This window comes from Mandrillus leucophaeus, unplaced genomic scaffold (genome assembly GCF_000951045.1).
Source record: "Mandrillus leucophaeus isolate KB7577 unplaced genomic scaffold, Mleu.le_1.0 Scaffold571, whole genome shotgun sequence".
Classification (NCBI taxonomy): domain Eukaryota; kingdom Metazoa; phylum Chordata; class Mammalia; order Primates; family Cercopithecidae; genus Mandrillus; species Mandrillus leucophaeus.
The window spans coordinates 1,074,704-1,087,117 of record NW_012106153.1 but is presented as its reverse complement, the minus strand read 5'-3'; the positions used below and the strand labels follow the sequence as shown (position 1 = coordinate 1,087,117).

The 12,414-nt window shown below is 53.5% G+C and overlaps 2 protein-coding genes across 2 annotated transcripts in view; both read left to right on the top strand.

Annotated features, from left to right (window-relative positions):
- Nucleotides 1-5,151, top strand: part of PADI1 (peptidyl arginine deiminase, type I) — a 51,248-nt gene extending 46,097 nt beyond the window's left edge. Inside the window, 4 exon segments of the mRNA XM_011998464.1 lie at nucleotides 181-212; nucleotides 794-873; nucleotides 1,727-1,852; nucleotides 4,293-5,151. Coding sequence (XP_011853854.1) covers nucleotides 181-212; nucleotides 794-873; nucleotides 1,727-1,852; nucleotides 4,293-4,526 — 472 coding nt within the window. The 3' untranslated portion in view covers nucleotides 4,527-5,151.
- Nucleotides 5,152-9,054: 3,903 nt separating this feature from the next.
- Nucleotides 9,055-12,414, top strand: part of PADI3 (peptidyl arginine deiminase, type III) — a 37,712-nt gene continuing 34,352 nt past the window's right edge. The window contains exon 1 of the mRNA XM_011998466.1: nucleotides 9,055-9,180. Within this exon, the coding sequence (XP_011853856.1) occupies nucleotides 9,089-9,180 (92 nt within the window). The 5' untranslated portion in view covers nucleotides 9,055-9,088. The remainder of the gene's footprint in view (nucleotides 9,181-12,414) is intronic.

Here is a 12,414-nt window from a genome sequence, read left to right as displayed (position 1 = left end):
AGGAAGCCATGAGTGCCCCAGGTGCCAGTCAATGCCAGGCACGTTCTTGTTCTCGCTCCCATCTGATCTCTCCTCCCTCTTCCTTATCCCTGTTCACAGAAGTGGAAACTGAGGCTCAGAGAGGAGAACTGGCTTGGCCAGGGCTGTGCAGCCAGGGAGCAGCAGGGCTGGGGGCTCGAGAGAGGAAGGAGGAGAAGCCAGGCTTGGTCAGGGCCACTCTGCAGAGCTTCTTGCAGGAGCTAACAGACCCTCCAAGGGCTTGGTTGGCCCACCTCCCCTCCTTGTCACAGCCTCAGTGTTCTCATCTGGGGAATAGAGCATTGGAATGGATGTGGTGCCGCTGTCCACAAGGATAGTCCTGGGTTTAAATCCTGGTCTTGGCATTTGCTGGCTCTGGTATCAAGGGTGTGTTCTGAACCGCTCAGTGCCTCAGTTTCCTCTTCTCTGAGTTGTAGGTGATAATTAATCCCTCTTATAGTTGCTTTAAATATTAATAATACATTAAGTGGGATGTCCAGAGCATGGCAGACATTCAATAATGGTACCTGTGCCATAATTATTAGGCTCTGAGTCCGGAGTCACTTCCTGAGAGGTTCCTCATCCATCACCAGGTTTTCCTTGTAGCCAGGGTCTGGTCCCATCAGGGTTCTCAGTCTCCGACTTTCTCTATCCTGGCTTCTGACCCTGGCACTGAGGTAGGAGGGAAATCCTGGCCTGGATTACGTAGCCCCAGGCCGAAGAGGGCCTCCAGGCAGTGCTCCCTGAGCTATGCATTGTCTTTCTCTTCTTGCAGGGTTAAAACACCAGGCCAAAAAAAGCATTAATGAGATGCTGGCAGACAGACACCTCCGGAGAGACAATCTTCATGCACAGGTGAGGGGCAGGACCACCAGCTGCTCTAAGGGGTCCTTTCCCTTCCAGGGAGAAGCAGCCCCTGGAACTGCTGGGGGGGCGTCAGGGATTCGGCGCTGGAGCTCTGATGGTCCTGGGGGCTGCTGGGGCCTGTGGGTAGGATACAGCCTTTGCCTTCAGGAACCCAAGAGACAGAGCCATGCCCTCAGGGAGCTCCCAGCCTAATGAGGGAGACCTGGCCCCACTCTGGGGCAATGACCTATTTCCACAGAGGCAAACCTGAGCCTCTCATCCAAGAAGTCTGGTGAAATGCGAGACGAGAGACATGGTGGGGAAATAGGACCTTGCGGGGCCCAGAGGTGGGGCGGGTAAGAGTCAGGGGGATTCTGTGAGAACAGGTAAAGCAAGGTGTCAGGAAGGGGCAGGGCTCACCCCAAGATAAAAAGTGCCTGCCCTGTGCAAGGTGAAGGGACTAGCGCAGAGTCAGAGTCGGTGCTCAATTAATGGGAGGAGGCCCCTTACCCCTCCCCGGTGGTGCCCAGCACTTTCTCCTAAGCTGCTGAGAAGAGACAGCAGCATCAGCCACGCTGTGGCTGGGGCTGAGACAGTGTGTTGTACTGACAAGAACATTTGCATCCAGAAACTGTGTGGGTTCGAACCCCAGCTCTGGCACTTCCTAGCTGTGTACACTTGAGCAGGTTGCTTGAGCCTCAGTTTCCCCCAGACAGCAATGGCTTCTATGGCACAAAGCTGTTGTGAGGCTTCAAGGAGCTAACGGGCCCAGAGGGCTCCACACGGGCCTGGCACACAGTAGGTGCTTGGCCAGTGTTATGTTCTTCCTGGTCCCGGGCTGCCCAGATGCCTCCTTCCCCAGAAATGCATTGACTGGAACCGTAATGTACTGAAGCGGGAACTGGGCCTGGCAGAGAGTGACATCGTGGATATTCCTCAGCTCTTCTTCCTGAAAAACTTCTATGCAGAAGCCTTCTTCCCAGACATGGTGAGAGCCCTTGGGCAGGGTCCTGCTGGGGGGTCTGCGGGGCTCCCAGAAGAAGCACTCCCTGGCCCAGGGCAAGCTGGTGCAGAGGCTGGAGGTCCCTGTGGACCTCTTCAGGGTCTGTTTTTGTGAATATAGAGAACATTCCCATCAGTGACTCTCAACCGGGGCAATTTTGCCCCCAGGGGATTTTTTGTTGCCACAGGGAGGTGCGTGCCCCTGGCATCTGGTGGATAGAAGCCAGGAATTTCACTAAACATCCTACAGGGCATGGGATGCCCCGCCACAAAGCACTTTTTTTTTTCTCACCCAGACGGAAAAAGAATACGTGGTTTGGTTCCAAGTGTTTCAGGCTTCTCTCTCTGGGTCTCAACTGCCTGCTGTGTTCCCACCACAGTCCCTCACTTGCTGCTCCCCAGTGGAGGTCCTGTGTCAGGCAGGCAGGCAGGCAGGGGCGGGCGGTGGCCTCACTGACTCTCATTAACCGGGCAGCTGACAAGGAGATGGGCAGATGTGATCTCACCTGGGAGAGGCCTGAGCGATGCTATCGGGGTGGACCTGGCCCAAGTGCCCATTAACCTCTTGGGAAAGGATGTTGGGGTGTTGGCACCTGGGAAGGATGGTCCCCCAGGATGGGGATAGACCCTCTTTCTTCACACTGCGGTCTTTAGCTTGAATCCCTCTCTTGGGACAAGCCGAGGGTTGGAAGCGAATGTTGGAATCAGGATGCAGGTTGTGGGAGGTGGGGAGGATCCGTGTGCTTTCCTAACTCCTCCTGGGGAGATTCCAGCCTCTAGGTCCTGGCAGAGACCCCCAAGCAGGATTTCTTGACTCTGTAGCTCTATTGCTGTTTTAGGCTGGATAAGCCTTTGTTGTAGATGCTGTACTGTGCCTCGCAGGATGTTTAGTGGCCTCCCTGGTCTCTACTCACTAAATGCCAATAGCACTCTCCTAGTTGTGACAACCGAAAATGCCTTAGTGGACAAAATCATCCCTGATTGAGAACCACTGCTTGAAGTCGGGCAGTATTGTCTGTTAGAACATTCTGTGCTGATGAAAATGTTCCATATCTGCACAATACAGTCCAGTAGCCACTCAGCTACCACTTGAAATGTGGCTAGTGTCGATGAAGAACGGAAATTGTAACTGTATGTAAGTTTAATTTTAATTTAAACAGCTGCATGTGGCAGTGGCTACCGTGGGGGACAGCAGAGCTCTACGGGACTGCTAAGCTCTGGTTCTGGCTGAAGGTGGGGGGAGGGCCTAGGCTGGAGCGCGTGTGACTGTGGCCTGGCCTCTGTCTGCTGGAAGCCCCCTGCCTGTGGGCCATCCTGTGGGGATTCCCTAGCTTCATTCCAGGCTCTGCTGAAGGAGCCCAGCTTGTCTTCACTGGAGGGTCCCATAGGGAACACCCAGTTAACCCCTTGGTTTGTCAGATGGAGAAACTGAGGCTTAGACGGAGAGTGGGTCATGTGTCTGAGGTCACACAGTGAGCGAGTGGCGGAGTCGGGACCAGCCCCCAATCCCATAACTCCTCATTTAGGAGGAAGCAGAGGCCCGGCTGGCTCTGACCCTGGCCCTTCTCCTGGTCCTGGTCCTGGCTCTTTTTTCCTCTTTCTGCCCTTTGCCCCCTGCATGCCCCACCCCCACTCCCACCCCAGCATGTTCTGGCCCATCCCCAGAATTAGGACCCCAAGCCAGGTCCACAATCAAGGGAAGGAGAGGTGCCCCCAGAGTTAAACTCAAGTGTCCCCAAAAGCTTTCAGCCCTTTCCCCCAACTCCTCAGTCCCACAGGTGGCCAGATACAAAGAGCATGGGTTTTGGCATCAGTCAGATCCAAGTCCAAATGTCAGTCTCATCATTCTCTGGCTGTATGATTATGTGACTTAACCTGTCTGAGCCACAGCTTCGGAGGCAGGCTGTGAGATTTAGTGATGATATATCTGGCACATAGAAAATGCTCAATAAATGCTAACAATGATCAGGGCTGCCAAAGACAGTTAAGCAAGCTGTGCACTGCAAAAGCACACCACACTTTGGAAGACATTCACACCACAGACCTTGTAGGTGTGTATATTTGTTGTACAAGTTTCTGGTAGAGGACATGAAAATCTCTTGTTCTAACAAAGTTGCTATAATATGACAGTTTTCTCATAGATGGAAGAAAGTGTTGGAGAAGTGGTTCTTTTTTTTTTTTTTTTTAATGTACAAAATTCCTGGTAGCCCTGGCTGTTATTCAACCTCATTTCCAACCCTGAATCTTTTTCTCCTCTGCTTTCATAGACCCTAACTCTTGAGCAAACCCCAGTCCTAGAGCCCTTTGTGGGCTCTAGCGATGGCCAACCCATTCCCCAGGGTCTGTCTTATTCCGGCAAGGAAGGGGTGCTAGAAGCACAGCGCTCGCAGCCAGACAGCCTCCCTCTTGCCTTTTCTCTCTTGCAGGTTAACATGGTGGTCTTAGGCAAGTATCTGGGCATCCCCAAGCCCTACGGGCCCATCATCAACGGCCGCTGCTGCCTCGAGGAGAAGGTGCAGTCCCTGCTGGAACCTCTGGGCCTGCACTGCATCTTCATTGATGACTACTTGTCCTACCACGAGCTGCAGGGCGAGATCCACTGTGGCACCAACGTGCGCAGGAAGCCCTTTCCCTTCAAATGGTGGAACATGGTGCCCTGAGCCTGCCCCCACCCGCCATCCTCTCTGCCCTCTTGCTGGGGAACCCCGCCAGGGTGAGGGCAAGGAACAACTACCTGGCCTCCATTCTCTTGGGGGAGCCTTGGCACTTTGCAAACATCCTGGCCCCCGTGGGCACCAGGACACAGGGATGGATACCACCCACCCTCGCCTCTGGAACGGCCTACCCAACCCGAGAAGAACGCACATCATTCTTCCCTCGCCTCTTCCCCACCCACAGCCCCCAGAGGCTCCGGACCCACAATGTTAGCATGTTCGAGAATGGCTGTGGGTGGCCTAGGGAGATGGGCCCCACTTTGAATTGCTCCCCCTTCATTCTGATGCCTCCCTGGGGAACAAGGACAGTAACTTTGCGTGTCTGCACCAGGAATGGGGCCCGGAGGACCTGGGGTCTGGTGTGCCAGGCACCAGGCTGCCTCTGCTCTTGGAAAGCTAGGAAAGGAGATCAGAAACATCCTCTGTCCCATCCAGATTTCTTCTCCCAAAGGGGGCCCAAGGCTGTGACACTTACCTCCACCCCCATCCAGCACCTTTCAGCTGTGTGTGGACAAACAAGGACAGAAAAACCCAATGTCCAAGGGCCGATTTCAATAGAAAAAAAAAAAAGACAACAAAATTTTAATAACTGACTCCAACCTCAGAAGACTGATTGTTACCTTTCTCGAAAGACTTTAATTACCGGAGCCGGCTTCTCCCTCCTCAGAAATGCTGAGAGGCCAATGTGAGGCCTGAGGACACACAAAGGAAGATGGGGCAGGAGGGGACGAGGTCAGGATGGCAGAGTGTGTGATGATGGATTTGGGGGCCTAGAGGTGTCCATGGCTCCTGGGCTGGGATTTTGAACTCTGGATTTGAAGGGAGCTGGCGCTTCCAGATGTAGCAGGGGTGGGGGCCCAGAATGTTAGAAGTGGGTGTGTGTGTTGGGAGGAAATTAGGTTCTCTCTGAAGGTGGAGTTTAATTTCCTTTAATAGTCTTTAATTATTCCCCTTCATTCTGCAGGCAGGGGGAAGGGAAGGCTTGCCCAGTCTCTCTCAGCAACCCAGGGACCCTGCACACAGCATGGGTTTCACCCCTGAATACATCGCTGTGGCAGGCCCGTGTTCCCTCCCACAGTAGGGAAGACAGCTGCCACGGGAGGTTCATCGCTCTGAGTGCGGTCGCTGAGACAGGCACAGGCTGTCTGGTTCAGCTGGGCTGGAGGGCACGGGCAGGAGAAAGCCCCCACCGCCAGTGTGGTCACTGCAGGGCAGTCGGCCCTAGAGCCTCTGCCCATCTAGGTTTTTGGTGGCCCCTGGGGAGACCTCACACTGAGCCAACTACTGTCACTCTTTTAACCAACAAAAGCTAGCCTGGAACTGCTATGGTTAAAGTGGGTGAGCAGGAACCTGAAAATCCCCTTCTGGAAGGTTCTACAGAACCGCATCTGCAAGCTCCTGCTTTAACCTGAGCACCCTCTGCTCAGGATCATACCCCAGGCTGCACTGAGTCAAGAAGGAGAAGGAGGCTCTGAAGGGGCCGGGGGTGTGAGCTGGGCTTGGGAATCCCCCGAGAAAGAGCTGTGGGTAGGAGGGGAGTGGGCATTGCAGAGATAGGGCTGGGGGTCAGGGCCACCCTGGGTGTGGGAAGCTCTGGAGTTGCTGCTGGGCCATCGAGGGGCCCTGGTGTTGGCTCTGAGAATGTTCTGGGTGACCAGTCACCTCCTTTCTGATCAATAAAAATGTCAACATGCATTTCTTACAGGGCTGTCTCCCCAGCCTGTTTGTTGGGTTGGGGAGGAGGGGAGGAAAGCGGAGACGCCTGCTTCCAGTTCCACCCACTATGCAGCTGCTTGGCTCAACTTCTGCTGCCACAGGCAGACCCTGCTCAGCTGGGAGAGCCTCACAGTGCCACGGCCAGTGCCAGGCAGGCTGATTCAGCAGGATGACTGGCACATGCCTCTTGCTCTGGGGCTGATGGCCTTGCTGAGATGGAGATCAGATCAGGGCAGGGATGGGTCCTGCCTCTTCCTCTCTCCTCTCTTCCTTCAGCATCTCCTCCATCTCTCAGGGAGGACAGGACGGGGAGGCAGCCTGGGTCCTGTTAACAGAGGTGAGAGTTCCCCAGCAGGGCTGGTTCCCAGGGCCACAGGCCACTACAGTTCCCTTTCTGGTTTTTGTTTTGTTTTGTTTTGTTTGAGACTGAGTCTTGCTCTGTCACCCAGGCTGGAGTGCAGTGGTGCGATCACAGCTCATTACAGCCTTGAATTCTTGTGCTCAAGTGATCCTCCCACCTCAGCCTCCTGAGTAGCTGGGAATACAGGCACAGGCCACCATGCCCAGCAAATTGCTAATTTATTTTTTACAGAGCTGGGGTTTTGTTGTGTTACCCAGGCTGGTCTCAAACTCCTGGGCTCAAGCTATCCTCCCATCTTGGCCTCCCAAAGTGCTGGGATTACAGGTGTGAGCTACTGTGCCTGGCCCAGTTCCCTTCCATTTTTGCCTCCGAAGCTTCTAAGTTACCCGGCTTCAGTGGTCTGAGTTTGGATGCCTGAAAATGTCACCCTCTCATCCTACACATTTGCTGCTGCCTCAAATTATACCCTTTGATACTCACTTTATTTTAGCTTTTGTTGTGGACTAAGAGGGCAAAAAGTTGTTGCCTGTTAGTCATTGACACTTTAGTCTGAGTTAACCACAAACCTGTTTCTAAAAGTTGGTATTAATGGGGGAGAAGTGAAGGCATGAGTCTCCTTCCAAAGGCACATACAGTTCTCTGAGAAGGAGGCAGGTGGTGGGCCAGCACTCCAGGGAAAGCCCCCACTTTCTGCGTGTATTCCCCATCTGTGCTCACAAGCAGGCTAGGGAGACTAAGGCTTCCTCCTGAGCTCGAACTCTTACCCAGGGCTGACACAGCCATCAAGCCGTTCCACAGCTGAAAACAGTGAAGCTGTCTCTTGGCCCAGCAGCCCAGCAGTTCTCCCTGAAAAGAACATCCTTCCCAGAAACTGAGACATGCAAATGACAATCTTAGGGTCCTGCTGAGGTCCTTGAACTGGTGCAGATGTCCCAGCTGGAGGTGCTGGGGAGCGGGTCCTGGTCCCCATCCTGCCTTAGGCTGTCAGCACTGCCAGGGAAAAGGGAGGAAACTTCTATTCAGTACCTCCTGAGCCTCCCCCAGGCAGGGTGCGTCTTCACTATTATCTCCGCCAGCGCCAGTGATTAGCTGCATTTTCTACAGATGAGGAAACCGAGTCTCCAAGAGGGGGGGACACTGGCACCCAAGGCCCTATTGTGGGTACACAGTGGAGCCCGCATCTGAACCCAAGACTTCTCTCCCCAGAGCCCTTGCTCCTGCTCCTCCAGGAGCCCGAATGCCCCCTCTGACTTCGGTTTTCCCGCCCGACGACTGAGCCTTCCTACTCTGACATGCCAAGCTCCCCTGGCTGGAGAGAGTTCTCGCCCTCATCATTTACCCCTTTCAGAGGTTTCTGAGATCTAATGACAACAACGGTAATACAATAACGCCAGGCTCCATTCCAGAGCTCTACTAACGCTGTCCATGAGGCCTCACAGCAACCATTTTTTAGATGAGAGAAGTGAGGCGCGAACTATTAAGATACTTGCCCAAGGTTGCCCATCCAGGAAGTGGCTGAGGCAGGGCTGAAACCCAGGCCTGGCTCTAAAATCCATGCAAAAAAAAAAAAAAAAAAAGCTGGTGTTTCTCAAAGGACACCAAAATGCACTGGGGAGCTTATTAAAAACTCCAGAGGGCCGGGCGCGGTGGCTCATGCCTGTAATCCCAGCACTTTGGGAGGCCCAGGCAGGCGGACCACCTGAGGTCTGGAGTTCGAAACCAGCCTGACCAACATGGAAAAACCCCATTTCTACTAAAAATACAAAATTAGCCGGGAGTGGTGGCACACGCCTGTAATCCCAGCTGCTCAGGAAACTGAGGCAGGAGAATCACTTGAAGCCAGGAGGCGAAGGTTGCGGTGAGCTGAGATCGCACCATTGCACTCCAGCCTGGGCAACAAAAGTGAAACTCCGTCTCAAAAAAAAAAAAAAAAAAAAAAAAATCCAGAGGCCAGGCTGCACCCCTAACCTGCTGGATCAGAGTGGACAACAGACCTGGGAATCCGCATTTTCACCAGTTCCCCAGCAGAATAAGAAAGCTCCCCATTAAATTATATTGTCTCTGAAAATGCAGAAAATGGAGGTGAGGGGGAAAGAAGCGTCCGAGACCGGTATCATATATCTCTGCACCCACTCAACAGCACCTGCCCCCAACAGTTCCTGGTGCCTAGCCAGGTACCTGTGGGGACTTGCTTCCCAAGAAATTAACTTCCTGGGTGCCGGGGTCGGGACAACAGGTTCATATACAAATACTGGGTCCCTTCCAGCCTATCCTGAGCTCTCAGTTTTGGAAAGGGGCTGGGCTTTCATGACTGGAGCCAATGAATCGGCACCTGGGCTGGAGGGGTGGGGCCAGGGGCTTTTAAACCTCATCCTAAGGGGCCTCAGGGGCAGTGTTGGGGTTGGCGGCCACAGCCAAGTCCAAGACCAGCATGTCACTGCAGAGAATCGTGCGTGTGTCCCTGGAGCATCCCACCAGCGTGGTGTGTGTGGCTGGCGTGGAGACCGTCGTGGACATTTATGGGTAAGAGTCAGAGGTCTAGTGGTTTGCAGGCCCTTGGTGCTGATGCCCTTGAACCTTCCTCCCTTGGACCTTCCTCCCTGCAGGCCGGGCAGGGCTTCTTCAGGGCCCACTCCCCAGCCTTGGCCTCAGAACAGCAGCCAATCAGGGAAGCCTGGGTCCTCCTCTTGGTCAGCTGAGTTTCCTGAAGACCTCAGCCAGGGAGTTTGAAGTTTGGGAGGCTGAGCGGGGTAGAAGAGGCTTCAGTGGCTGAGCTCCAGGCCAGGGGCTTGGAGGGGGCTGGTGCCACGAAGAGATGTCACTTTTCTGTGTCCAAGGGATCCTGCAGGTTAGGCTGAGGATCTGTCTGGGGCACGAAAGAATAGGAAGGGGCAGATATCCCCAGCCCCATCCTGAGTCCATGAGCCTAGAAACAGAGCGTGAATCATTTTTAAAAAATAGGTTAATACATAGCACTTACCATGTGCCAGGCACTGTTCTAAGAGCTTCACAAGCCTCTTGAGTTAACTTTCGAACTTTAATCTTGAATTTAACCCTTACAACAACCCTGTGAACTAGGTTTATTATTAGCATCATCTCATCAGACAAATGAGAAAACCGAGGCAGAGAGGGCAAGCCATTTGCTCAAGTCACACAGTTACTAAGTGGCAAAGCCAGAGTTTAAACCCGCTTGTGGTCTTACTCAAGAGTCTTATGGTTTTAGCTGCTCTGATACTTGGAAAGTAGAGATTTCCAACCTGATTTCCTCCAGACACTCAATGGCCATGCATTATGCCCCTACTGTGTGCCAGGTCATGTATTTAAGGCCCTTGGTGGAGGGAGGTAAGGCCCTGTCTTCTCTCTCTTAGGAAGAAAAGAGGGTTAAGGTAGAGTTTTAGGAGCTGGGCTCTGGGGACCACCAGGGAGCTGGCTTCTTAGGCTTTTGGGGAGTCTCCAGTTACCTGGCTTTGAGGTAATAAGGATATTGGGAGAGGAGGGTGCAGAACTGTGGGACAGCTCCCGCCTCCCAAGTCTCCCAGCCCTCTCCTCGGGCCAGGTTTCTCAGCCTCAGCACCACTGTCACGGTACCTCTTTGTCATGGGGGCCGGCCTGTGCACTGTAGGATGGAGAGCAGCATTCCGGGCCTCTCTTTGCTAGATACCAGCAGCACGCTTTCGAGTTGTGACAACCAAAAATGTCCCCAGACGTTGCCAAATGTGCCCTGGGGTGGGGAGGAAAATAGCCCACCCATTGAGAACGAGTCTCTGAGACTAAGACTCGAAAAATCGGGGTGAACTTGGGAGCAGCGATGGGGTTGCTCCAGGGCATTGGATGAGAGGGTTGAGGAGCTGGTCATGGGAGGGAACCAAGTCTGGAGCAGAGCCAGTCCAGGACATAAATCCTGGTATTGGGTGGGTGGATGGGCAGTGAGGAGGAGGAAGGGGATTCAGTGGTTCTTGAAGGAAGGGGAAGCCACGGAGGCTGTGCCACAGGGGTAAGGAGGAGGGGTAAGGAAGGAGGGGTAGCTACCACTTGGCACCACTGTCTGCCTGCCATGGGGTGACTGGGCTGTGTGCCATGGGGTGACGCACCTGCCCCTGCTACCTCGTGCCTGTTGGGCAGATGTGGCTCCGGTTTGACCTGCCCCAGGAAGCCTGGGGCTGGCTCCTCCCCAGCAGAGCTTCCTTAGAGGATAGAGGATGGATTGGGGTAATAGGAAACAAAGGCCATAGCTTCCTGGAGTCACCTGAGCCACACTGGAGGTTTACAGAGAAGGCCGAGGGTGGGACAGTCACAGGGTGGGGGATGGAAGCTCTGATACCTTCAAATGAGGGATTATTGGGCCCTGATGGCCGAACCCCCCAGGGGTGGGAGTGGAGACCTCCTAGTTTGTTCATTCACACATTCTTCAAGTATTTCTTTTGAGTCTAGTGTGTGTACCAGTCAGAGCCTTGAAGGATGAGCACAGGCTCTGGGGACACACACAAGGGTGCAGAAGCAGCCCCTCCCCTCTGAGAGGCCGGCAGAGGCTGGACAACCTTCTTACAAGGTGCCGCAGAAAGGACTCGTTTCTGGGAAAGGGAGCAGGACTGAGTTAGCTCTGAGGTCCCTCCTGGCTTGGAGGTGCTGTGATGTAACATTCCTGGGTGCTCAGCCTGCGGGCCAACAAGAGAAAGGGCAGTAGGTGTGGTGGCTCCATCCTGGCTCTGCAACTTCCCAGCTCTCCGACTGTGGAAAACTCCTTTAACTTCTCTGAGTCTCTGTTTCCTCACCTGTCGCCTGGGGATGATAATAATACCAGCAATGACACTTAATGCCACTCCCCAGCAGTGCTGGTCCTAAGCACTTTCCATATGTTAACTAATTCTCACACAGTTCTAAAGTGGGTACTGTCATCATCGTCATCTTATAGATGAGAAAACAGAGGCACAGAGAGTTTAAACAACTTGCCCAAGGTCACACAGCCAGTGAGTGGCAGAGCCAGGATGTAACCCAGTTTGGCCTTACTTCAAAGGACAGTTGGGGGGATTGAATGAGATTGTGTGTGCAAAGCATGTAACTAATACTGATTTGTGGTGAACATTCAGTTATGTTAACTGTCACCATTATCATCATCATCGGTTTAAGGCTTTGTCCTGGGCCTGTGGACAGCCTCAAGCATCCCCAAACCTGCCATATGCAAGATGTCTGGGAAACAGCCTCTGGACCGTATTGGGAGAAGGAGTTGAAAAAAGATAAATTAGCCTAGCTGAGTCAGGGCAGGCTTCCTGGAGGAGGGGCACCAGTCAAAGCCTTGAAGGACGAGGACAAGCAAGTCTGTTGGGCCTCTCTATCTGTGGCAGTGGATTCAACTTTATCTTCTTGCCTTTCCATGAATTGAAGATGACCCAGGCATGATATGGAGGCTTTTCTTTCCTGAGCAGTGAGTCTTAGGATGGGGAAAGGGAAGGAAGGGTACCCTGGTGCACTGAGCCATGCACTGGGCGTCTGGTGGCTCATTAACTCCTCCCTGCAACTGGAGGCAGGCTCAGAGGGATGGTGTTCTGACAGGTGCTATCCCACTGGGCTGTAGGGCTTGAACCCAGATCCCATCAAGTTCCACAGCCCAGGTGGTTTGCTTGGTTCCACACAGCTCTTTCTCAAGGCTCAAGCATCAGCGCAAACCTTAGCACAAAGCCTTGGTGCAGGAAGAAAGCTGCTTTCTTTTTTCTTTCCTTTTTTTTTTTTTTTTTTTTTTTGGAGACAGGGGCTCACTCT